Source organism: Grampus griseus (assembly GCF_964374135.1).
Source record: "Grampus griseus genome assembly, chromosome: X".
Taxonomy (NCBI): domain Eukaryota; kingdom Metazoa; phylum Chordata; class Mammalia; order Artiodactyla; family Delphinidae; genus Grampus; species Grampus griseus.
The window spans coordinates 12,568,072-12,592,524 of record NC_138999.1 but is presented as its reverse complement, the minus strand read 5'-3'; the positions used below and the strand labels follow the sequence as shown (position 1 = coordinate 12,592,524).

The 24,453-nt window shown below is 42.5% G+C and overlaps 1 protein-coding gene across 3 annotated transcripts in view; it reads left to right on the top strand.

Annotated features, from left to right (window-relative positions):
* ACE2 (angiotensin converting enzyme 2) overlaps positions 1–24,453 on the top strand; it is a gene marked incomplete at both ends in the record, with an annotated part of 52,655 nt that overhangs the window by 27,692 nt on the left and 510 nt on the right. The window contains 10 exons of one of the 3 annotated variants that reach the window (XM_082681124.1): positions 2,012–2,238; positions 4,765–4,909; positions 7,303–7,401; positions 11,425–11,547; positions 11,959–12,131; positions 13,346–13,404; positions 16,474–16,574; positions 17,981–18,097; positions 19,995–20,189; positions 22,504–23,585. In XM_082681124.1, the coding sequence (XP_082537250.1) occupies positions 2,012–2,238; positions 4,765–4,909; positions 7,303–7,401; positions 11,425–11,547; positions 11,959–12,131; positions 13,346–13,404; positions 16,474–16,574; positions 17,981–18,097; positions 19,995–20,189; positions 22,504–22,612 (1,348 nt within the window). Of the gene's footprint in view, positions 1–2,011; positions 2,239–4,764; positions 4,910–7,302; positions 7,402–11,424; positions 11,548–11,958; positions 12,132–13,345; positions 13,405–16,473; positions 16,575–17,980; positions 18,098–19,994; positions 20,190–22,503; positions 23,586–24,453 lie in introns of those variants that run through there. The other 2 variants (XM_082681125.1, XM_082681126.1) reach the window with 2 other exon arrangements.

The window sequence follows — 24,453 nt, the reverse complement described above, 5'->3', positions numbered from 1 at the left end:
AGGACCAGTGTTGTGTACTGGAGTCAGCAGGTTAGGCTAGAATAAAGGGCGTGTGAAGGAGGGTCTGTGTGAAATGGCAGAATGAGCACAGGCTTTCTAACCCCAGCTGTGTCACTTAATGAATAGGCAACCTTGGGCAAGGTATTTAACCTGCTTGGGTTTCAGTTTCTTTATCTATAAAGTGGAATCGTAATTCCCGGTTGGCAGGTTTGTGAGTGTCTTAGGTTGGGTTCCCTGGCTTGAGATGGAGATTCTTGTACACGTGTTTCACTGAGGGAGAGCTTGCAGGCAAAGGGGAGTGAGGGAAGCAGGATGGGGCAGGGGAAAGCGTTAATAAGGAGGTGGTCTCTGCTAGAGACTTGGCCTCAGCCTGATCCCACGGGGCTCTCTGGAGCATGATTTGTACCACAGAGTTGGTCACATCTTGAGACAAGAGGACTGGCCCTTTGTACCCCATATTACTCAGTCATTGGCTGTGGACTGCCCCAGAGTATGGGGCCACATAACCTCCTGGTTGAGGCACCTCCCATTTAGCCAAAAACATTAAAGAAGGAAGCAGCTGTTGGCCAACAGCCAGGACTCAGACAACTGGGAGATGGGTGGATCTTTCTGGTAAAGCAGATCTAGGCAGGGCCCCAGCCGCATGCGCTAGAGTAGGGGTTGGCAATCCTTTCCTATAAAAGGTCAGATAGTAAATAGTTTCTTTAGGCTTTGCAGGTCTCTGTTGCAACTACTCATCTCTGCCCTTGTGGCATGAAAGCAGCCATAGATAATACAGAAACAAATGGTTAGGGCTGTGTCCCAGTAAAGCCTGATCTATCACAGCAGGTAGCCAGCTGCAGGCCATAGCTCACCGACTCCAGTACTAGGGTGAAGTTGAAAAATGAGTAAGTGTATGTGAGCTTCCTAGCACAGGATCTTACACACAGTAGATATTAACTATATAATAGCTATTCTTATAATTGTGCCAAAAGAGTATAGAGAAAAACCAAGTTAGAGAAGGAGGTCATGTTGGGATGTGTAAAGGAGGTTGAGTTCATTCCTGAGCAGCGGGAGTCCTTAAAGGGTATTTGTCAGGGGATGACGTGGTGCTCAGAGTGGTGGGAAGACGACTGAACCTACTGAAATATGACCCCTACACTCATCCGCATGAAATTGCTCTTGCCAAGTTGAAAAGGACCGGCACCTAATTGCCAGATGCCATCCTCATACCATTGGGCCACAACAGCATGGGGCCGTGTTGAGGAGCTGTCTTTGAAGTGCTCTTGTTCACTGATGTCTGCATCGTCATTCCTTCTGGACTTCTTTGACTTCTCTCTCTGTCTCCTTTTCGTCTCTCCACCCTGTACATCCTGGGACCTCCTGGGGCTTTGTCCTTGGCCCTCTTTTCTTGCCATCCTACACAGCTTCATGGGCCATCACATCCACTCCCTGACTTACATGCTAATGATTCCCAAATATCAATTTCTAGCCCTTTCTCCTCCTACTACTATGTCCTGGCTGTACCAGACTGCTGGCTGTGTCCTGAATGCCACATTCTTTTCTCAAGCCATCCTCACTGAGCGCTTCTAGGAATGTCAGTCTCTTGTCCCTCCCTGCCATTTGCCTGGCAAACCCCTGCATGTTGACCAAGGTCCAACTTGCTCATTGCATCCTGAGTTATGCCCTTCCTGGGGGCTTCCAGAAGACTATGCTTCCATATACTCATTGTTGTGCCCAAGGCCATGTCTACTGATCACTTGTAGAGTACTTGCCTCAGAGTTTTTGTAGTAGACGACTCTGTTTATCTTCCTTTCTGTTAGTCTGTGATCAGGAGGACAAGATTCAGCCCTGCCCATCACTTTATATTGAGCACCTAGTACAGTTTCTAGGACGTACAAGATAGGTCCTCAAGAATCATTGGTGAATAAGTCTTGGAAAGGTGAATGCTATGGAAATCCCATATAACTCCATTGTGATGATTAAATGAAATTCAATGAGATTCATTTTAATCTTGCCCATTTTTGTTCAGGATCAAAATGTGCACAAAGGTGACGATGGATGACTTCCTGACAGCCCATCACGAGATGGGGCACATCCAGTATGACATGGCGTATGCCACACAGCCCTACCTGTTCAGAAATGGAGCTAATGAAGGTTTCCATGAAGCTGTTGGGGAAATCATGTCACTTTCTGCAGCTACACCTCACTATCTGAAAGCCCTTGGTCTTCTGCCCCCTGATTTTTATGAAGACAGTGGTATGGACATGTTTTCATGGCCTGTTTTGGGTATTCTTTAGTCTGACATGGGCAAAGGTATTTATTGTCATGCATAGGATATATTTAATTTTTGCCATGTAAAATATAAGTTATTTATGGGTAACTGGAAATTGCTACTGGTTAAAAAAATTTTAAGTATATAGTATAATATGCCAGCTTCTGGTTTTGTATCTTTGAAAAGGGCATAAGAGAGGTAACTAAGTGAATGGTCTTGGGACTCTAAGAACCATCTAACAGAAGCTTTTTAAAAGGATGCTAAAACAGGCCCACAGAACTGAAATGGCTTATCCAAGGTTACCCAGCTAATTAGTGTCAGAGTTCTGACTGAATCCCCTGGTTCTAGGTAAAAACCAAAACAGTGGAGCTGGAACAGATTCTAACAACCATTTTGCAGAGGAAGCAAACTGAAGACATGAGAGGGAAAATAATTAACCCAAGGTCAAGAAGCAACATGGCAGAACCGGAAGCAGAGCCCTAATCTATAACTTTTCCCATAATATTATGCAAAGCAAAGTGTAACTTGAAATTTGGGAGTTCTTAAGGAACAGGTGGTGGAATATCAAGACTGGAGGAGACTGAAACGTTTTGTTCATGTGGCCGAAGCATGAATTTGCCCCGTAACATCCCCTCAGATTCAGGCCATTCTTCAGCGTCTTTGCCCAAGGCAGCCTGTTTCTCTTTGGATGGGTTGGACTTGATGGAACACAACAGATATTCACGAGATCCAGATTTTTCTGTGAGGATTTTTTCTTGTAAAAGGAGGACACTTAGGGCCAAATATGTTCTTCTTTCCTGTGTATTTCTCTCCCCTCATTTTAGCAATTTGGGACATAAACTTCAGCTCTGCCTACTAGTACATTTAGTCGATGAGGTCCAGGTCATGAGCTCCATCCTTGTGTGGGCAATTCGCTTTGCCTCGACTTCTGGCTCCAGACCTTGATGATCTCACAAGGACCTGGGAGTAGGTCAGTGTAAAGCCATCATCATGTCTGAAAAATTTACTGTGAGCACAGACCCAGTGGGTAATAGACAAGTAGCAGCATCCTCCCATGAAGGGAGCAACAGAGGAAAGGGGGTTCGCAGTAACCACACCTGTTTCCTAATTTTAAAGTATCATTCTCAAGTCAATTAACAGACCATTATTCGTTTTATCATTTTTTAATATTCCTTGACAGCAGTCAAAGATGGTTGAATCACTAAGACAGTACTAGGCATGGTTAAACCACTGATTTGAAAAACTCCTGCTTCTTTCCTTGGCTCTGGCCCTGATCTGTGAATGATGCTAAACAAAATAAGGTCCTTCATTCCTTCTCTCTCTCTCTCTCTCTCTCCTTCTCCCTCTCTTCCTTTCTTCTTCCAAAAATATTTATTGAGCCCTTACTATGTGTAAAGCATTTTAAAAGACACTAAATACATTGGTGTGCCAAGTAGATAATATCCCTCTGCTTACATTCCAGTGAGCTTCACTTACGCACTAGATATGAGCTCCACTGCCTTTTTACATCACTAATAAAGGATAAATGAAATAACATAATTTGTTAAAGCATTTTAAACTCAGGTGAGGAAGATGTCAGTAAATTTAAAGTACATTGGACTTCTGATCATCCAGTGGATGGTTTCCTCTAGGGAGGCTCGTTTTTGTTGTTTTTTCCCTTCCCTGGTTTACTGGCTTTTGGCCACATCTGTTTAATATTTGTTTATTTAGCAAAGACTCACAGAGGACATCATGTAGCAGACACCAGGCTAGGTATACAGTCTTGAATGAGAATTGACAGTCACTTCCTTCATGGAGCTTGCAACAATAAACAGTGTGGGGCTTCCCTGGTGGCACAGTGGTTGGGAATCCGCCTGCCAGTGCAGGGGACATGGGTTCGAGCCCTGGTCCGGGAGGGTCCCACATGCCGCAGAGCAACGAAGCCCATGTGCCACAACTACTGAGCCTGCACTCTAGAGCCCGTGAGCCACAACTACTGGAGCCTGTGAGCCACAACTACTGAAGCCTGCGTGCCTAGAGCCCGTGCTCCACGGCAAAGAGAAGCCACCGCGATGAGAAGCCCTTGCACCGCAATGAAGAGTAGCCCCCGCTCACTGCAACTAGAGAAAGCCTGCATGCAGCAAAGAAGAGCCAACGCAGCCAAAAATAAATAAATAAATAAATAAATAAATAAATAAACCAAAAAAGATAAACAGTATGACTAGGAAAGTAGATAAAATACCCCTAATTAGCTCTGATAAGAAGTACTTAAGGAAGGCAGCGGAAACTAATAAAGAAAAAGGATTAGGGGTTCCTTGTAGATTTATTTAACCTGATCTATCCAAGGCTTCACCCTACTCCAAATCCCTCAGCTGAGAAAACGAATATATACATATTATTATGTCCACTGTCAATATTTCTCATGTGATCATCCTTACAGTAAGTATATCTTGAGGTTAGGAAATTATCTAATACAAAACGTCCACTGTCACCCTCATCTTAATGTTTATCCTTTCCCATTTTATTTTCAGCAACAGAAATAAACTTCCTGCTCAAACAAGCACTTACTATTGTTGGAACTCTACCGTTTACCTACATGTTAGAAAAGTGGAGGTGGATGGTCTTTAAGGGTGAAATACCCAAAGAGCAGTGGATGCAAAAGTGGTGGGAGATGAAGTAAGTCAATGAATATGCAATCAGTAAAATGTTTCCTCTTGAGTTTGCTGTTTATTTAAAAGCATTTGGTTGGCCTGTGTCCACACACTCACATACACACACAGACATCATATACTTAGTACCAGTATCTGTATTTTATTGCCTGAGGGCTTCCTCTGGTCACTAGGACCCTCCTACGGAGAAAAGACTGAGGAACTATGTGTGATGGGAATTGGTGGATAAGTACTTCAGCTCCCTCGCCCTCAGCGGGGAGAATTCTGAGGTGAGTGCTCTACGTGGGATCCGAGAGTTCCTCAGTGGGAATAGGCTCCAGTTACCCACTGTGGTGACTTGCTTGATAACACACCTTTTGGGGGCTGCTTTCCTTTTCCTGTCTCACTTCCTCACTCCTTTGCCTGTGTTTCCTGGGATCACGTCCCAGGGCCTGATCTCAGGGTCTGTTTGGGTGAGAACCCACCTAAGACAACTGGCACTGGAGTTCTCAGAGAATTCTTCCTAGTCAGAATAACTGGGATTTCAGTGGCTAAATCTTGAAATCTAGTGATGTGGGGCTAAGTATGTGAAAATGAGAGAGAAGTGTATTCAGGCTAGGGAAATGCCATCACATACCACACACACACACGCACACACACACACACACACACACCCCACATTAACTGCCTCCTTTTTATTTTTTAAGTCTCCATTTGGGAGCTTTCTCAGATAATGTTTCCTTGGCTCTGCCCCACCCCCAGCAGGGTCAAGTGACATAATTTCTCATGCTCTATCTTAAGTATTGAGGCACCCATTAAACTGTGATATTATTTCGGAAGTGATCAATTTATTCATTTTTATTTTTGCTTTTGTCCATTCTTTGAAACAAAAATATTTACCCCACATTTTAGGTAAAGCACTGGGGAATCCGATGCTGATCATTTCTGATGTTCTCCTCGACTTCAAAGAACTTGTAGTCTATGGAGGAATGCAGGAAATGAAAGCACTGCAACGTGTTGGGTTGTGATGGGAGAATGTGGGCATCCATGAGCATCCAAGGGGGGATCCAAAACCCTGGCTGATAGGTCAGATGAGGAGAGGCATCCAAACAGCTTTGAGAAAGATGTGGGATTTAACCAGGGGTATGTAGAGGGGAAGGGAGAGAATTCCAAGCTAGTGAGAGCCTGCTGCATTTGGGCAACAGAGGGCGATTCCTTTCAGTAGTTTCAGCGCTACCTCATTCATCACCGTATCCCAAGTGCCTTGCACAGTGCCTGGCACATGCAAGTATGAAATAAATGATGAAAGTATTACAGAAGAAGATGGAAGGAAGGAAGTTAGGAAAGAAGGAATGAATGAATGAACGAATGAAGGAAGGAAAAGAAGAAAGAAAGCTTCTCCTCACCATCTATTAGTCAGACTCCTGTCAATTATTTTTCTTTATTTTTCCTCTCTGTGGTGAAGATCTACCATTATAACATTCAGCCCCATATCCGTAAGTTGAAGTCAGTGCCACTCTTCTGCCAAGATTCTCTCTGGTGACATAAACCCTCCTTGGGAGGGAGGAGGCAGCATCTGTAGTAGCTGTTGCTAGCATTTGAGTATTACTGAAATTATGTCTATCATGATCCCACAGTGAGAAAGGACGGATGTATTCACTTTAAACAATGCCAAATACATGGTTTTCCTACCTTTTTTTTTCTGATCAAATTAATTTTTGATCCCTTTTAGTTTATTTCCAAAGGTACATGGAATCAGACCCTTAAAATGATTCATTAATGCATTACTCTATGCATTCAGTGAATCCACATGAAGTCTTTTCTTAGCATTGCCATCGTGTCTGACACTGGAACTGTAAAGATGACCAAAACACAGCCCCGCCTGCTAGGGCAAGTCTCCAGGGCAAGAAGGAGCTGTATGTGAATAATTATAAAACGGAGAGAGAAATGGCAAAGGAGGCAGAGCTAGAGAAGGCCAAGGGAGCTGGAGGGTTCACTGTGCTGGCAGGTGGTTGGGATCAGGGGCAGGCCTCACAGAGGAGGGGACATTTGAGCTAGCCTTGAAGAATCAGTGAGATTTCAATTTTAGAAAATTCCGCCTACGAGGAGCCCATAATATGTAGTGCCGGAGAGGAATTATTAGGACTTTCACTGTATGTTTTTGGCCACGCAATGCACTTTAGTAAATTAGTATTTTGAAGGTACAGCTATTTTCCAATGCTGTAGACTGGCTGAATCTAAAAAATAAAGAGATGACTACACGATGCACTTTATTCTGTAATTCTTTACACTGTTTCAATTTCACCTGACAACTAATTTCAGTAGAAACGCCATTGGCTGATGACACTGCACTAATGACACCATCCACACTTTCTCACGATGAGTGACCCAGAGCTAACGTATCTTCTTTTTTCCCCAAAGGCGAGAGATAGTCGGGGTGGTGGAGCCTCTGCCCCATGATGAAACATACTGTGACCCCGCGTGTCTGTTCCATGTTGCTGAAGATTACTCATTCATCCGGTAAATGACAGTTTTCTTCTATTTCACTTCTAGGATTTGTGGACAGAGTGACAACTTTAATTTCTTTTTCTATCTCCATTCACCTCCCCCTTAGATCCTCAAAATAGATGATCAGTTTCAATTCGATTTAACTCAACATGATGTATTGAGTTAAATAAAACTTACATGAGATCTTTTCTCCCACCATCAGGGAATTTATAGTATCCTTGGGAGAAATAGAAATATATTTTTGTTTGTCTTCTTGTTACTGACAGAGTGCAGGGTGATTGTAATAGAGTATTTTTATTTATTTATTTATTTATTTTGAGTGACTAATATGGGTTTTTTTTAATTTTTGAATTTTATTTTATTTTTTTATACAGCAGGTTCTTATTAGTCACCCATTTTATACACATCAATTTTGTTTATCTTCTCAAAGAACCAGCTTTTAGTTTTATTGATCTTTGCTATTGTTTTCTTTGTTTCTATTTCATTTACTTCTGCTCTGATCTTTATGAGTTCTTTCCTTCTGCTAACTTTGGGGGGTTTTGGTTCTTCTTTCTCTAATTGCTTTAGGTGTAAGGTTAGGTTGTTTATTTGAGATTTTTCTTGTTTCTTGAGGTAGGCTTGTATAGCTATAAACTTCCTTCTTAGAACTGCTTTTGCTGCATCCCACAGGTTTTGGGTCGTTGTGTTTTCATCGTCATTTGTCTCTAGGTATTTTTTGATTTCTTCTTTGATTTCTTCAGTGATCTCTTGGTTATTTAGTAACGTATTGTTTAGCCTCCATGTGTTTGTGTTTTTTACGTTTTTTTTCCCTTTAATTCATTTCTAATCTCATAGCATTGTGGTCAGAAAAGATGCTTGATATGATTTCAATTTTCTTAAATTTACTGAGGCTTGATTTGTGACCCAAGATGTGATGTATCCTGGAGGATGTTCCGTGCACACGAGAAGAAAGTGTAATCTGCTGTTTTTGGATGGAATGTCCTATAAATATCAATTAAATCTATCTGGTCTATTGTGTTATTTAAAGCTTGTGTTTCCTTATTTATTTTCATCTTGGATGATCTGTCCATTGGTGTAAGTGAGGTATTAAAGTCCCCCACTATTATTGCGTTACTGTCGATTTCCTCTTTTATAGCTGTTAGCAGTTGCCTTATGTATTGAGGTGCTCCTATGTTGGGTGCATATATATTTATAATTGTTATATCTCCTTCTTGGATTGATCCCTTGATCATCAATGTAGTGTCCTTCCTTGTGTCTTGTAACATTCTTTATTTTAAAGTCTATTTTATCTGATATGAGTATTGCTACTCCAGCTTTCTTTTGATTTCCATTTGCATGGAATATCTTTTTCCATCCCCTCACTTTCAGTCTGAATGTGTCCCTAGGTCTGAAGTCGGTCTCTTGTAGACAGCATATATATGGGCCTTGTTTTTGTATCCATTCAGCAAGCCTGTGTCTTTTGGTTGGAGCATTTAATCCATTCACGTTTAAGGTAATTATCGACATGTATGTTCCTATGACCATTTTCTTAAGTGTTTTGGGTTTGCTTTTGTAGGTCCTTTTCTTCTCCTGTGTTTCCCACTTAGAGAAGTTCCTTTAGCATTTGTTGTAGAGCTGGTTTGGTGGTGCTGAATTCTCTTAGCTTTTGCTTGTCTGTAAAGCTTTTGATTTCTCCATCAAATCTGAATCAGATCATTGCCAAGTAGAATAATCTTAGTTGTAGGTTCTTCCCTTTCATCACTTTAAATATATTATGCCACTCCCTTCTGGCTTGTAGAATTTCTGTTGAGAAATCAATTGTTAAACTTATGGGAGTTCCCTTGTCAAGGGAAAAACGTATGTCATTTTTCCCTTGTTGCTTTTAATAATTTTTGTTTGTCTTTAATTTTTGTCAATTTTGATTACTATTGTCTCGGCATGTTTCTCCTTGGGTTTATCCTGCCTGGGACTCTCTGCTCTTCCTGGACTCGGGTGGCTATTTCCTTTCCCATGTTAGGGAAGTTTTCAACTATAATCTCTTCAAATATTTTTTCGGGTCCTTTCTCTCTCTCTTCTCCTTCTGGGACCTCTATAATGCAAGTGTTGTTGCGTTTAATGTTGTCCCAGAGGTCTCTTAGGCTGTCTTCATTTCTTTTCATTCTTTTTTCTTTATTCTGTTCTGTGGCAGTGAATTCCACCATTCTGTCTTCCAGGTCACTTATCTGTTCTCCTGCCTCAGTTATTCTGCTGTTGATTCCTTCTAGTGTAGTTTTCAATTCAGTTATTGTATTGTTCATCTCTGTTTGTTTGTTCTTTAATTCTTCTAGGTCTTTGTTAAACATTTTTTGCATCTTCTGGATCTTTGCCTCCATTCTTTTTCCGAGGTCCTGGATCATCTTCACTATCATTATTCTGAATTCTTTTTCTGGAAGGTTTCCTATCTCCACTTCATTTAGTTGTTTTTCTGGGGTTTTATCTTGTTCCTTCATCTGGTACATAGCCCTCTGCCTTTTCATCTTGTCTGTCTTTCCGTGAATGTGGTTTTTGTTCCACAGGCTGCAGGATTGTCGTTCTTCTTGCTTCTGCTGTCTGCCCTCTGGTGGATGAGGCTATCTAAGAGGCTTGTGCAGGTTTCCTGATGGGAGGGACTGGTGGTGGGTAGAGCTGACTGTTGCTCTGGTGGGCAGAGCTCAGTAAAACTTTAATCCTCTTGACTGCTGATGGGTGGGGCTGGGTTCCTTCTCTGTTGGTGGTTTGGCCTGAGGCGACCCAACACTGGAGCCTACCCGGGCTCTTTGGTGGGGCTAATGGCGGCCTCTGGGAGGACTTACGCCAAGCAGTACTTCCCAGAACTTCTGCTGCCAGTGTCCTTGTCCTCACGCTGAGCCACAGCCACCCCCTGCCTCTGCAGGAGACCCTCCAACACTAGCAGGTAGGTCTGGTTCAGTCTCCTGTGGGGTCACTGCTCCTTCCCCTGGGTCCTGATGTGCACACTACTTTGTGTGTGCCCTCCAAGAGTGGAGTCTCTGTTTCCCCCAGTCCTGTCAAAATCCCGCTAGCCTTCAAAGTCTGATTCTCTAGGAATTCCTCCTCCCGTTACCAGGGCCCCAGGTTGGGAAGACTGATGTGTGGCTCAGAACCTTCACTCCAGTGGATGGACTTCTGTGGTATAAGTGTTCTCCAGTTTGTGAGTCACCGACTCAGCAGTTACAGGATTTGATTTTATTGTGATAGCGCCCCTCCTACTGTCTCATTATGGCTTCTCCTTTGTCTTCGGATGTGGGGTATCTTTTCTGGTGAGTTCCAGTGTCTTCCTGTCGATGATTGTTCAGCAGTTAGTTGTGATTCTGGTGCTCTCGCAAGAGGGAGTGAGCACACGTCCTTCTACTCTGCCATCTTGAACTGGCAGGCCGACTAATATCTGTAATAGAGCATTTTTAACTTGAAGCCCTAAGACCTATGTTCTTCCCCTCTTAGCTCCAGATCTTGAATTTGTTGAGTCTCAGTTTCTTTCTTTCTTTTTTATTTACTTATTTGGTTGCTCTGGGTCTTAGTTGTGGCATGTGGGTTCTTTAGTTGTGGCATGTGGGATCTTTAGTTACGGCATGTGAACTCTTAGTTGCGGCATGTGGGATCTAGTTCCCTGACCAGGGATCGAACCTGAGCCCCGTGCATTGGGAGCACAGACCCTTAGCCACTGGACCACCAGCTAAGCCCTGAGCCTCAGTTTCTTTATTTGTAAAGTGGAAATAATATTGTTGATCTGCCATAAGTATCGATTGGCATCATTTATGTGAAAGGGCTATAAATCTGTAAAACACAATACAAATGTGAGCTAACATTTAACAAAATAATACTGCCTTTTTGTCAGCTGATACATGAATGCAAGTATGATGAGTCTGTAGGGTTCATGTTTGGGTCTTTCTGGAGGGAAAAGAGGTTTAACTGGTACTTCTTTGGTGACTAGGGCTTCAACATTTAAATACATGCCCCAATCTTTGATTCTAGCACAGAAACTAAACACAGGACAACTTCTTTTCTTTATCTCTTTTACAGATATTACACAAGGACCATTTATCAATTCCAGTTTCATGAAGCCCTTTGTCAAACAGCTAAACATGAAGGTCCCCTGTACAAATGTGATATCTCGAATTCCACCGAAGCTGGGCAGAGGCTGCTGTAAGAGATGCTTCAAAATATTGACCCTCTCATTCCTGTTTAATGTTACTCATTTCCACGCCTAGGTTTGAATTTGATTTCTTTGCTCTAAAAAGAAAATTGGGGGCCTCAAGATGTTCTCATCCACAAATTAAATGTTTGTTTCGTGGTCACACAGGAACCTGGACCATGTGATGGCTGGACAGGCCACCTCCTCTCTCCATGTCATAACTACAGAGCTCTTTTTGTAGTAACTGGAGGGGAAGAGAGATTGAAGGATGAATACATCTGTTAACATGGCTTCTTTTCTTATTTGCCAGGAGCAAACTTAGTCAAGCCAAAGAGGAGAAAGTATAGATTGTACATGTAAGTAGATGTACATCTGGAATCCCTCAAAAGGCTCTGAACCCACCCTCCCCTTTTTTCTTGTAGCCAAATGCTGCACCTTGGAAAATCAGAACCCTGGACCTCAGCATTGGAACGTATTGTGGGAGTAAAGACTATGGACGTAAAACCACTGCTCAACTACTTTGAGCCGTTGTTGACCTGGCTGAAAGAGCAGAACAGGAATTCATTTGTGGGATGGAGAACAGACTGGACTCCATGTGAGTACATTGAGTTGGCACATTTCTAACTGCCCACTTTCTGCTTCCCCTAGCCCTCTCTGGCCCCAGTCTCATGGGACTGGGACACAGCTGAATATGTTCTCCCTCTACTTAGCCCCTGTACTACGGTGGTAGCTGCCATTTTATCTGGGAGGAGACACATTTGTTGAGCAGCTACTATGTACCTGGCACAGTGAAAACTACCTCTCTCTCTCTCTTTCAAGTCTGCTTTACTAGCCCCATATTTAAAAGAGTCTAACGGTCTCCAACCCACTGTATTCGAATCCGGCTCGTCAAAGACAAATACTTTTAACAATTTTAATGCTATTGCCTCTCCTTTCTGGCAGTTACTTTCATATTTTTAAACAATTTGTTTATATTGTCATTCCCCTGTCACTCACTTTTAGGCATGCACTTCTGCCTACTCTTCTGCCTCCTTTTCTCATTCTCCTAATTAGGTTTAACATAATTTTTCATAGAGAAATTATCAATATTTGCATCATTTTGCTTGCAGAACCAAGTAATATACTATTTTATATCCTTTCTTATGTGGTTTTTTGTTTGTCCTGGAGTTTCTATTGCCTCATTTTTTTTGTATGCCTAATTTGCTATGTACGTCACATTCATCTTTTTCAACTATTCCAACATATCTATTCTTTTCAGTCTCATTTTTTCCTAAAGAACTCCCACTTAGAGTCCTCCTGTCTCAATGTGGACCACAGTTTTCATCCTGAGTCATCCCTTTGCTGCTGTCCTGGGTTGAATCCACTGCTTCCTGGATGCCATATCTTCTTTCGTGAATTACCTCTTGTTTTGCTGCACAGCCTCCAAGTGACTTTCTAAGCAAGAGCTCATGGGGTAGGAACACCAACTGTTCCCCAAAGTGTCTTTAACCAGACCTTGAGTTTCATTCCCCTTGTTTTCCGTCCAGTATCTTTTTCCCACCCGCTACTGTACCTGAATCCCAAGGCTCTCCGGGATTCTGTGGGACTTTGGGGGTCTGTGCTGCCTCTGTGTACACATTAGGGCATGGCTTCCTGACCCTTGCAAAAGCACTTACCACTCCTCCATAACTTCTCATTTTCCAAAATTGTGTTGATACCTTAAAAAATTCCTTTACTATCACTTTAGTGGGATCTTGGGAGAGGAAGGAAATAAACACACATGGTCAATCTGTCATCTGTAACAACAGTCTGTTATTTCTCTTTAATCAGATTCTAACCAAAGCATCAAAGTGAGGATAAGCCTCAAATCAGCTCTTGGAGAAAAAGCTGTGAGTATTGTACACAGTGCGTCTACGACTTTCAATGTGTTCCCTTAAATAGGGCACAACAAGCCCATTCCAGTGTGGTCTAAAGATGAGAGGACACATGGTTCTCTTAAAAAGCTCTAGATTCTGCCCTTTGGCTTTTGGGTTGTTTGTTTTTTTAGTAACACATTCATTCCCTATTGGATTGGCTATGCCTCCTCTTTCCTTGTGACTTTGAAGGTGTTATGAAGATCAATGAGAAAACATCCAATGTTAAGTATCAAATACCCACCCTCCCAATTCACTCTAATCACCATTACTTGTATTTGAGGAAGAGGACATGGTTATATTTTGAGAGATTTTTGTTCTTAGAAGCACTGTAGGCAGTTTTGCGTTGTTTTGTCTTAGTCAGTCATCTATATCCTGGAAGCTTGTCAATCATCTATATCCTGGAAGCTTGTTTTAATCTTAGACCTCAGCCCTGGACCTGCTTAATCGGAATCTGCATTTTAACAAGCCCCCCAGTGGGTCTGTAGACACAATAAAGACTGGGAAGCTCTGATTTAGAACACAGTTTCTCAAACGTAGCTGCACACTGGAGTCATTTGGGATTTTTGAAACATATCAGTGCTTGAATCCCACTCCCAGAGATTCTGACTTAATTGCTCTGTGGTGTGGCATCAAGTCATCAAAGCTCCCCAGGTGACTGATTACGGCACGGTTTGAGAACCACTGATGTAGAGATGCATTTCAGGACAACAGAATGTTTTACAGAAAATCAGATTACTTACACCTTCATGTGAATTACTTTGATCAGCTATTCCTTTCTCCTAAACACCTGTCTCAGGTTATCCAGTTTGAAGCAGTAGTGGCTTTGATTGGGAAAGAGGAGAGGAGAGGGTCGCCCCAGGCAGATGGGGATCAAAGGCGTGGGTGGGCTTGTGGCATCCTGCAGGCTTTGCAGGATTAGAGGGCAGCCTGACACTATTGGGTAAAACAGTCCAGGGTGCTACAGAAAATTGTTCTTTGCACTGGATAGACCCAAAGATGGCATTTCTACCCCCTTACTTTTCCTGGTAAGTTAAATATTGTCCAAGGTTCCACAGTAGTTGTAGTGTAACTTTCATAGATAAGTAAGACGTTTAAACATAAATAACATAGTAGGAGTAAAAAAGGAACGTTTAAGAAAGAAATAATAAAAATGGAAGTGCATCACTTCCCAAACTCTAAAAGTTCAAGTTCCTATTTCTTAACAATCATTGAGTATCTCTGGGATCATTTCTCTTTCTGTCATATTTTTATTAGCTCTTCCTTAGACTAATGAAATTTAATTATTTTAATTTAAAGTATCTGGTAGGTCAGGATCCTTTTCAATTATCTTCTTTTTTCTTGACATGTGTCCCCATGTTCTCTTTCCATGCAGTGAGGGATCGGTAGTCTTCAGAGGGGTTGATGGTGTAACGTTCTGAGGCCTATTCACTGAGCGAGAGGCTGCTTTGATGAGACCAGAACCATACTTTTAGCCAGAATAACTGCCCAGTTCAAGCTATTTCATGGCAAAGTCCACCTGGATCTTTGACACTAATTTGAGAACTTGGCCTTTGCTTTTTTTGAATATAGAAATAGTAACCAGAATATTAGTAATAATATTAATAATATCATTATTACTATTAAAGCAACTTTTTCCAACAGCTGTGTGATATCAAGCTGGGGTCAATGTAGCAACCCTTTGAAATCCTTTTTAAAATTTATTTTATTTATTTTTTAAATTAATTTTTATTGGAGTATAGTTGCTTTACAATGAAATCTTTTCTTTAAACAGCTAAAATTTTAGATTTACTTCTGAAAATGTAATTACATTTTTAAAAATTGAAGTATAGTTGATTTACAATGTGTTAGTTTCAGGTGAACAGCAAAGTGAATCAGTTATACATATACACATTTTTTTTTTCAGATTCTTTTCCCATATAGGTTATTACAAAATATTGAGTAAAGTTCCCTGTGCTATACAGTAGGTTCTTGTTGGTTATCTATTTTATATATAGTAGTGTGTGTATGTTAATCCCAATCTCCTAATTTATCCCTCCCCCACTTCCCCTTTGGTAACCATAAGTTTGTTTTCTACGTCTGTGAGTCTGTTTTTGTTTTGTAGATAAGTTGATTTGTATCATCCTTTTAGATTCCACATATAAGCGATATCATATGATATTTGTCTTTCTCTGTCTGGCTTGCTTCACTTAGTATGATCATCTCGTAATTGTTTTTCCTAGAAGGGGGAGAGATGCAAACTTCGTGCTATTCATGATCTCTACTGCCATCTACTGGAGGAAAGAGTGAACGCTTTTTTCTCTTTCAACAGGTTTTTCCTGGACGATGCAAATACACAAGCCATTGGTTTAGCACTGAAACACAAGAACAAATTACCTTGTTTACAAAAAAAATTTTTTTCCTTTGAACCTCAAGTTTCTTCTTTTTTTTACACTTACACATATCCAAGAATTTACTATAAAAATAGTAAAAACTCCGCATATTTGTTTACAGTATACGGACATTTTAACCAAAACCAATGGCTCACATGACTCCCATCTATAAACCTTCCCTCCGGGTGTTTATTTCAGCTTGCATCAAACTAAATTAAAAGGGCCAGTGAACGCCATGGTTTTTAAAGCGTGGCAGCGGGACCAGCTCCCACCATCTGGGAGCTTGTTAGAGATGCGATTTCTTGGGTCTCCTCCCAGACCTTCTGAATTAGAAACTCTGAGGCTCAGGCCCAGGATTCAGTGGTTTAACAAGCCCTCCAGGTGATGCTGATGCACACTCAAGTTGGAGGTTACTGACGTCACGCAGAGCAAGAATCTTTGGCATATTAGACAATTTAAAAATAACGCTTGTGGGGAAATCCCTGGCGGTCCAGTGGTTAGGACTTGGCGCTCTCACTGCCAAGGGCGTGGATTCATTCCCTGGTCGGGGAGCTCAGATCCCACAAGATCCCACAAGATGCACGGTGCGACCAAAAAAAAAAGCTTTTAGAATATCAGGTTTTAATGTACCCCACGATCTCTACTGAGCAATGTTTTTGTTTTGAATTTGCAGTATGAATGGAATGACAATGAAATGTACTTGTTCCGGTCATCTGTTGCGTACGCCATGAGAGAGTATTTTTCAAAAGTCAGAAACAAGACCATTCCTTTTGGGTGAGTTGATTTGCTGTGCTGTCAATCAGTATTTCCCTTACTCTTGGGTCTAAGAAAATATTATGCTTCAACTTTTATTCAAATGAAATTAAGAAAAACCTCCTAATAACTTTTAAATCTCTTTGATCTCCTGGAATTTGGGCCAGTCTATTTAGGGATGATTGTGACTTATTTGACTCGTAGGTGACAAGAGCACTGTTATTATTAAATGGCCCTCTCCTCGCCTCTCTCTTCCCTTTCCACCCCCTTCCCTCCTCTCTCCTCTTTTCCTCTCCCCTTCTTTTCCCCAAATGCTCTCATCTACCCTCAGCACTGAAAAAAAAAAGGCAGAAATCTCTGCTTTCATTCATGAGCTTATATTCTAATGTATCTGTTTTGTGTGTGTGTGTGTTATAGACAGTCGACAAAATATGTAAATAAGTAGTAGAATTCGATGGTGATAAGTGCTAGGGAGAAAAATTCAACAGGAAAGGAGCTAGGGAGTGCTGGTGTGTGTGTGTGTGTGTGTGTGTGTGTGTAGGGTTCAATTTTAACTAAAATGGTCAGAGAAAGCCTTGTTAATATTTGAGCAAATAGCTGAAACAGGAAAGAGAGTCACAGGTGCAGACTGTGGGGAAATGTTTCAGCTGGGAAAATAGCAAGTGGAAAGATCCCGAGGGACAAATATCCTTCACCTGTTGAAGGAGCAGCCAGGAGGCTAGTGTGGCTGGAGCACAGTGAGCTAATAGAAGACCAGTGGGAGATGTGGTCATGGTGGGACTGGGCCGGGGGGGTGGGGAGGCGAGAAGAAAGTTCGTGTGTGCCTCCCAAGCTGTTCTAAGGCCACTGGCTTTCCTTCCGGGCGAGGAAGGCTCTGAGCCCTGTGATCTGCCTTGGGTTTTATTAGGATCAGTCTGGCAGCTGTGAGAGCAGAGTCTTGTCACATCGTACTGTCAACCCCGCTCATCACCCTCACGGTGGGGGTAACATGACGGTTTTTGCTGGGAGGGGCAAGGTTCGAAGATATCAACGCACCACCTCTGTCCATGGAACAGGGCCATTGCTGCCTGCCATGTTGTTTAGCACGAGTCTGGGTCACCAACGATTCCTTGCTGATTCTGCTACTGCTTTCAGTTTGAAATTTTTCTATGATTGGAAAAAAACCCCAAACTGTTGTTCTTATACGGTGGCAGAACTAACAGCGCCAAGACTTGCTGTCACACCTTATGCAGTTGAGTTCGTGTGCTTTGGGCCCTGTTAAGCTTGTTGGGACAATTACATCCTTCCATGACGGGCCCTGCCCCACGTCTCCCTACTTTACCCTGTGATCCTCCCCCCATCTCCTTTTCACCAGCAGGAGAAGTTTTCATTCTCTTTACAGTGTCCTCTGTGCCACCAGGGAAGATGTTTCTTTTGTTTCTCCACAGGGAGAAGGACGTGTGGGTGAGTGACTTGAAGCCAAGAATCTCCTTCAACTTCTTTGTCACTTCACCTAAAAATATGTCTGACATCATTCCTAGAACTGAAGTTGAAGAGGCCATCAGGTGATACTTCACTTTCTAATGCATGATAGCAGGGCAGGGGGTTCCCCAATGCAGCAGCAACAGTAACGAATATTTGGTGTGCTTATACAGTGCCAGGCACTCTTCTGAGTCATTTACATGTTTTTCCTCATCTTAAAAACTTGGGTTTTAATTCCAGAATCTCATAGCAAGGGGATTGTCTTAATTGGGTTTATCCAGATACAGGTCCTTAGACAAGGATTTGAGTGTAAGTCGTTTATTTGGGAGGTGACCTCAAGAAACACGGATGGAGGAATGTGGACAGGAGACAGGATGGAAGGAAGGTAATAAAGGACACGTTATGAGCAGGTTACCACTGTGGGCAGCTAGAGCTCCATTCTGCTGGGAATTCTGGGAGACGGCGTAGAATATGCCCCTCAATTGTCCCATCAGAGCTGGGGTATTTATTCACCACCTCCCATCAGTCACTGGTTGAGAACTGCTTACAGGGGAGACTAACTTCCCAGCATTGCTGGCCTGCAGGCAGGGCCGAATCTTGTGGCCTGAGAATGCTCTTGCGAAAAGGCAGCAGATACTGGCTGAAGGAAGCCTGGCCCGCACACCCGGAAAATGGTAAGAGCAGAGGGCACATGGGCAGGTGTCGCCATCATTTGCTGTAGGGACTTTGATGTAGGATCCATTTAACTAACCAAAGTCCGAAACAAGGTAGGCAAGGATAGGATTCCTTAGACACTGGTTAGCCTCCATTCCAAAAGAGGGACTTGCTATTGGTGGTGAGTGTTCAGAAGGGACAGTTTTCCCAGTTTGCCTCAGCTGTTTCCCAAAACAGCAATAGTGAATAATGGAGAGATGTAGGTGTTTACCCTTGTCATTAAAAAAAAAAAAAAGAGGCTTCAGCTACTCACTGCTACAGGAAGTGCTCACTAGGTGGCACTCTTGAGCTGCTGTTCATCTTCGGAAGCAGAAACAAGACTTGCTGGGCAGAGTGGGCCTAGAAAATCTGGTTTAGTGGGGTTTACAACCGGAGCACGCCCAGAGACTCACTGGCTGCCTCCGCGTGACTTGTCCTGGGGAAAAGCGCCAGCTGAGATCATCATGAAGGAGCCCCGCCCTCCTGCAAGCTACAGGGGTCCTCAAACTTCCTGTTTCCAGAATGCCCAGACTCTCAGACAGAGGTTGCCAGGGGTGACATGCCTAATGCTGCTTTGACCTCTCTCTCTCTCTCTCTCTCTCTCTCTCTCTCTCTCTCTCTCTCTCTGGGTGGACTCTGACCTCCTCCTGACCTGCCCTATACCCAAGGGCAGGAGGATGTGATGCCAGACACTTTGGTTTTCAATCTAGAATATTGAACATTTCACTGTTTTTTGTTTTAAAAATAATCTTCACCTTTTTTTTGGCAAAGCCTCCTTCCCTGTATTCCTCCCCAGTGCTGCCTTTTAGTGATAATTTTGGATGTCAACACCTTTCATTTGTAAAATACAACTGTCAAGACTTGTGTAGAGGGACTGTTTCATTTGTAGAAGAGGTGGATGCAGTTGTCCTTTTCCGTTATTTGATATAACATCATTGTAGACATACCCTGACAGAAGGGAAATTCTTACCAAACATGCCAACTTTGCCTTTACAACGCAGTAGTCACGAATGAACAAATGCCAACCATTTGCACGTTTCCACACTTGCAGCCTAATTTTCCAATGGAGCTGTTTCCAAGCCTAATCTAGGTTACAAGATAGGAAGGATGTATAATTGTCAAAACTCAAATCTTTCACTGAACCTGGTTATTTACTTTGATATCATTGCTTTTTTAGGTATACATTTTTAGGATAAGCCTTATCAAATCCGTTTGGGAACAATGATGTAGGGAGTCAATAATTGCACACAGTTTTCTTTTGCCTAAGTGTTTTGCTTTTGGGAATAGGATGTCCCGGGGCCGTATCAATGATGCTTTCCGCCTGGATGACAGCAGCCTGGAGTTTCTGGGGGTTCAGCCGACGCTGGCACCCCCTTACGAGCCACCTGTCACCGTATGGCTGATTATCTTTGGGGTCGTGATGGGAGTGGTAGTGATTGGTATTGTTGTGCTCATCTTCACTGGCATCAGAGATCGAAGAAAGTAAGTGACCTTTCTTAGACTTATCTATCCTAAAACAGAAAGGTTTAGGGAAAACTAACTGGAAATTTTGCGGTGAGTGGTAGGTTGTACAAGCCAATTCCTTATTTGGACAATTTCGCAGCTACATATTCTTATGCATCCCCTAGAAATTTACCAGATTTCATCAGCACTTTGCCTCCCTAGCAAAGCCCCACCATACAGGACATGTCCAGCCTGGAGTTGGCTGGTGTGCCCTGGTAAACTCCAGCCTGGCCCACAGCATCATTGCCCCCACCGCTAAGAGGCACTCCAAGCCCAGCAGGAGTGAGTGGGCTCAGGGCGTTATCCTTACTGATGAGTCCTCCTCGGTCTAGAACTGACCTTAGAGGCTGGATTAGTGATGGATTTGAACTGTGAAATATTCGAGAATGAGCTCTGAGATTTGCTCCAAGCTGCTACACTCGAGTCCTCTTCACCCCTCCTCTGACAGCACAGACGCCCTACTGTTCCCTCAGTTGATGGGTCAGGCACCCTCTAATTTGTTCTTGAGTTGAAGATCCAAGTTCATGGAGGATTTAAATCACCAGAGACCTGATGTATAGTCTGCCCTGCCACTAGATTTGTTTTTCTGACCTTTACGTTTGTTGGGCTTATATAATTGAAGTTAATCATATTTTATAGCACCTTACAAAACTCTTTGCACACTTTCGGCTGTTTAAACATGTTCTTCAACTTTGACATGCACTAGTCTATTTTGCTCAATTTTCTTCACTATATTATTCTCCCAAGTAACTTCATTTTTTAAAATAGGCATTTACTAGAATACATTCATATAGTTAAAATTTTTTAAGTACAAAAGGATACACAGAGTCTTCTGTCACTCTTTGCTTCCAAGTTCCCTTCCCAAAGCCAACAAAAACGATCGGCTTTTTAAAAATTTTTATTTTATATTATAGTCGATTTACAATGTTCTGTTAGTTTTAGGTGTACAGCAAAGTGATTTAGTTATACATATATCTCTTCTTTTTCAGATTCTTTTCCCACATAGGTTATTACAGAGTATAGAGTTCCCTGTGTTATACAGTAGGTCCTTGTTGATTATCTGGGTTTTTTTGTTGTTGTTTTGTTTTTTTGCCGTTCGCGGGCGTCTCACTGTTGTGGCCTCTCCCGTTGCGGAGCACAGGCTCCGGACGCGCAGGCTCAGCGGCCATGGCTCACGGGCCCAGCCGCTCCGCGGCATGTGGGATCTTCCCGGACCGGGGCACGAACCCGTGTCCCCTGCATCGGCAGGCGGACTCTCAACCACTGCGCCACCAGGGAAGCCCGATTATCTGTTTTATATACAGTGGTGTATATATGTTAATCACAATCTCCTAATTTATCCCTCCCTGCCCTTTCCTCTTTGGTAATCATAAGTTTGTTTTCTAAGTCTATGAGTATTTCTGAAAAACGATCAGTTTTTTGGAGACCCAATGAAGCAGAATCTTTGTTTTAGTAAGACCTGCAGACTTGGACACACATTACAGTTTAACAAGCACTCCTCTACATACTAAAAACTTGCACATGAGACGCTATTCCAAAGTTAATTCACTAAAGAACTTATTTGGAAGCCCCTCCTTCATGCTACACACTATGTTAATAGAAGGTACAAAAATAAGACTGTCAACCGTGCTCATGTATTTCTTACATTAGTGTTCTCAGTGACTGTATGATGTAAATACGTAATTATCTTCATGTATATATAAAACTGAGATTCAGAGAGGCCAAGAAACTTTCTCAAGTTTGCACGGCTAGTCAGTAACACATGAGGATATATGCTTGGTTTCTAAAGCTGGTTATTGTACTACAAAGCAGGCCTACCCTGATCTTTATACTTTGGAAGTTAATAATTTAGTGGGGAAGCTTTTTAAAATGAGGTGATTGGCTGAATGATCACTGAGTTCCTAAAAATAATAATAATGGTCAATATTTATTGAGGATTACATGCCAAGTACCGTGAGTACTCTGCCAGCATTATTTCATTGACTTCACATGATTGCCATCATTTGCCAAATAGGCAAACTGAGACACGGAGGCCTCTGCTCTCTGACTCCAGAGCTTATACCCTAACCAATCTCCTGTGCTCTGCCAGCCATCGTGCCGACCAATCATGGGCCTAAAGAAGTGAATCCGATGCGCTCTGGGTGCCTATGGTCCATTGAGAGGGGGCTGGTATGCAAATGAATACAGGTGATTAGATGCTGAGACAAAAAAGATGCCTGGGCCCAGTGGAGTCCAAGGAAGGCCGTGTCATTCTAACATCACAATATTAAGGTGACTTCACTTTATTTAACAGGAAAAATCAAGCAAGCAGTGAAGAAAATCCTTATGGCTCCGTGGGCTTGAGTAAAGGAGAAAATAATCCAGGATTCCAAAATAGTGATGATGTTCAGACTTCGTTTTAGAAAAATCTCTTTTATTTCCTCTTGAGGTGATCTTATTGTATGTAAATGTTAATTTCACAGTACAGAACATAGGAGATTATAAGGATGTCATTAAATGTCAAAGCTGTGTCTCTGTTCAGGAAAAGTTGTCCAAAGAAGACATGCCTGAGGAGAGGGCATCTTCACTTGCATCGCCTTTAGTATTTGTTTCTGCCTCGGGATTTGACTTTTCTGTTTCCTGAAAGAGGTGTTTCTATGTTTCTCTAAGAGAATAGAGAAAGTTTGTCTTTTGCCTCACACGCTGTTCAGGGGTAATAGAAATGGAAATGTCCGTTGTGTTGCTGGAGTTGAAAAGAAAGGAGACGTGGCAGGAGCAGGTGTTGGGCTCTGGTATGGAACCTGGGTGGATCACTCTTAAAGACGGTGCCTGTGAACACACGGAGCTGCAGGGATGGAGAACAGCACGCACTGTTCACTTGGATTGAATTCAAGTGTAAAGGATGTCATGCTCTCTTCACATTAACTTGATCTAAGTACTCTAGTGATTTCCCCCAGTGATGATTGGACTGGAACATGCCTTCTTCAGGGTGACAGGGCTACAGAAGAGAGAAGAATCCAGAGAGCCATTGGAGGACATTGCCTTCTCACTTCCAAGCTGCCTGATCACCATCTTCCTGACAACATCAAACTAGCCCCAGGGGCCTCTGTGAACCCCCCTCCGGAGCACCCGTGATAGAAACTCGCTTCCGCTGCTCTCTAACCGTGGAGTGCATGGAGATCCCAACTGAATGCCACCCTCTGAAGTGGGCTCCCAATCTCTTAAATCTTTTGTATTTGCCCACAATGTCTGAGTAGTGCTGAGCACGAAGCAGACACTCAGTAAATACTCGATTTACACACTCGTGTGGTCTTATGTGTGCTCTGTGCTCGGGTTTCTGTGGCTTCAGTCTGCTTTTCACTTCCAGGGACAAAGTTGCCATCTGACTGTCCAGGACTCTTGACCTCCCATATGTCTTGGAATGTATCCCAATGCCTTCAGTTGCTTTATATTTCTTGTATAAATCAATTATAAAATCAGTCGAAAAAGAGTTGTGTTAGAGCGTCTACACCATCAGGTTAGGAACCAAACCTGGTAATGCTTTTATATATCTCAGAGCCCCCAGCCCAGTTCTGAGCACAGCATCCAATACAGACCTGAAAACTGATTTAAAATGGATTAAATAGGTGGAAATATCCAAACTCTACCCATCAATTCACTTTACGCAGTGACCAGCATACTGTTAGAGTAACTTTGTCAAGTAAGGAGAACTAGCAGCTCCTGCTCAAAAGACCCGAATTTCCGGATGGCTCTTAGGGAAGGGCTTCTAAAGGCAACATTAGGGGTGAGGGTCGTAGGGGACCTGATCAGCTTGTGGACATTCTTCTCATTGATTGGTGGTGAGGTAATTGGGTGGTATTTCTGGAGTCAGCATCATCAACCTTCTGGTTTTAACCAGTCTGGGGTCTACTTGTGGTCAGGATGCAGTTAAGTTCTTCCACCTGGTGGGGGTTTTAGTAACTGCAAAACAGCTCAAGGATACGGCTCAGGATATTATCTGTAGCCCTTGAGGAGGAACTAAAGGTCCTTGACTTTGATTTATGGCTAAACTATTACTGTCTTGATTGACTGTTTTTCTTTGTTCCTGCATTTTCTCATTTCTCTTATTAAATTTGCTCTTTGGAACTTGGGGAAGGCCTAGGGAGCTAAAGATTTTCTACAAACAAGAGGCAGGGGGAGGGGTCATGTTCCTGGGAAGGTCCCATAGAGTCCTGCTGAGCTTCATTTTTAGAAGATCAAATATGTAAAAATAAGAAGAAAGGAA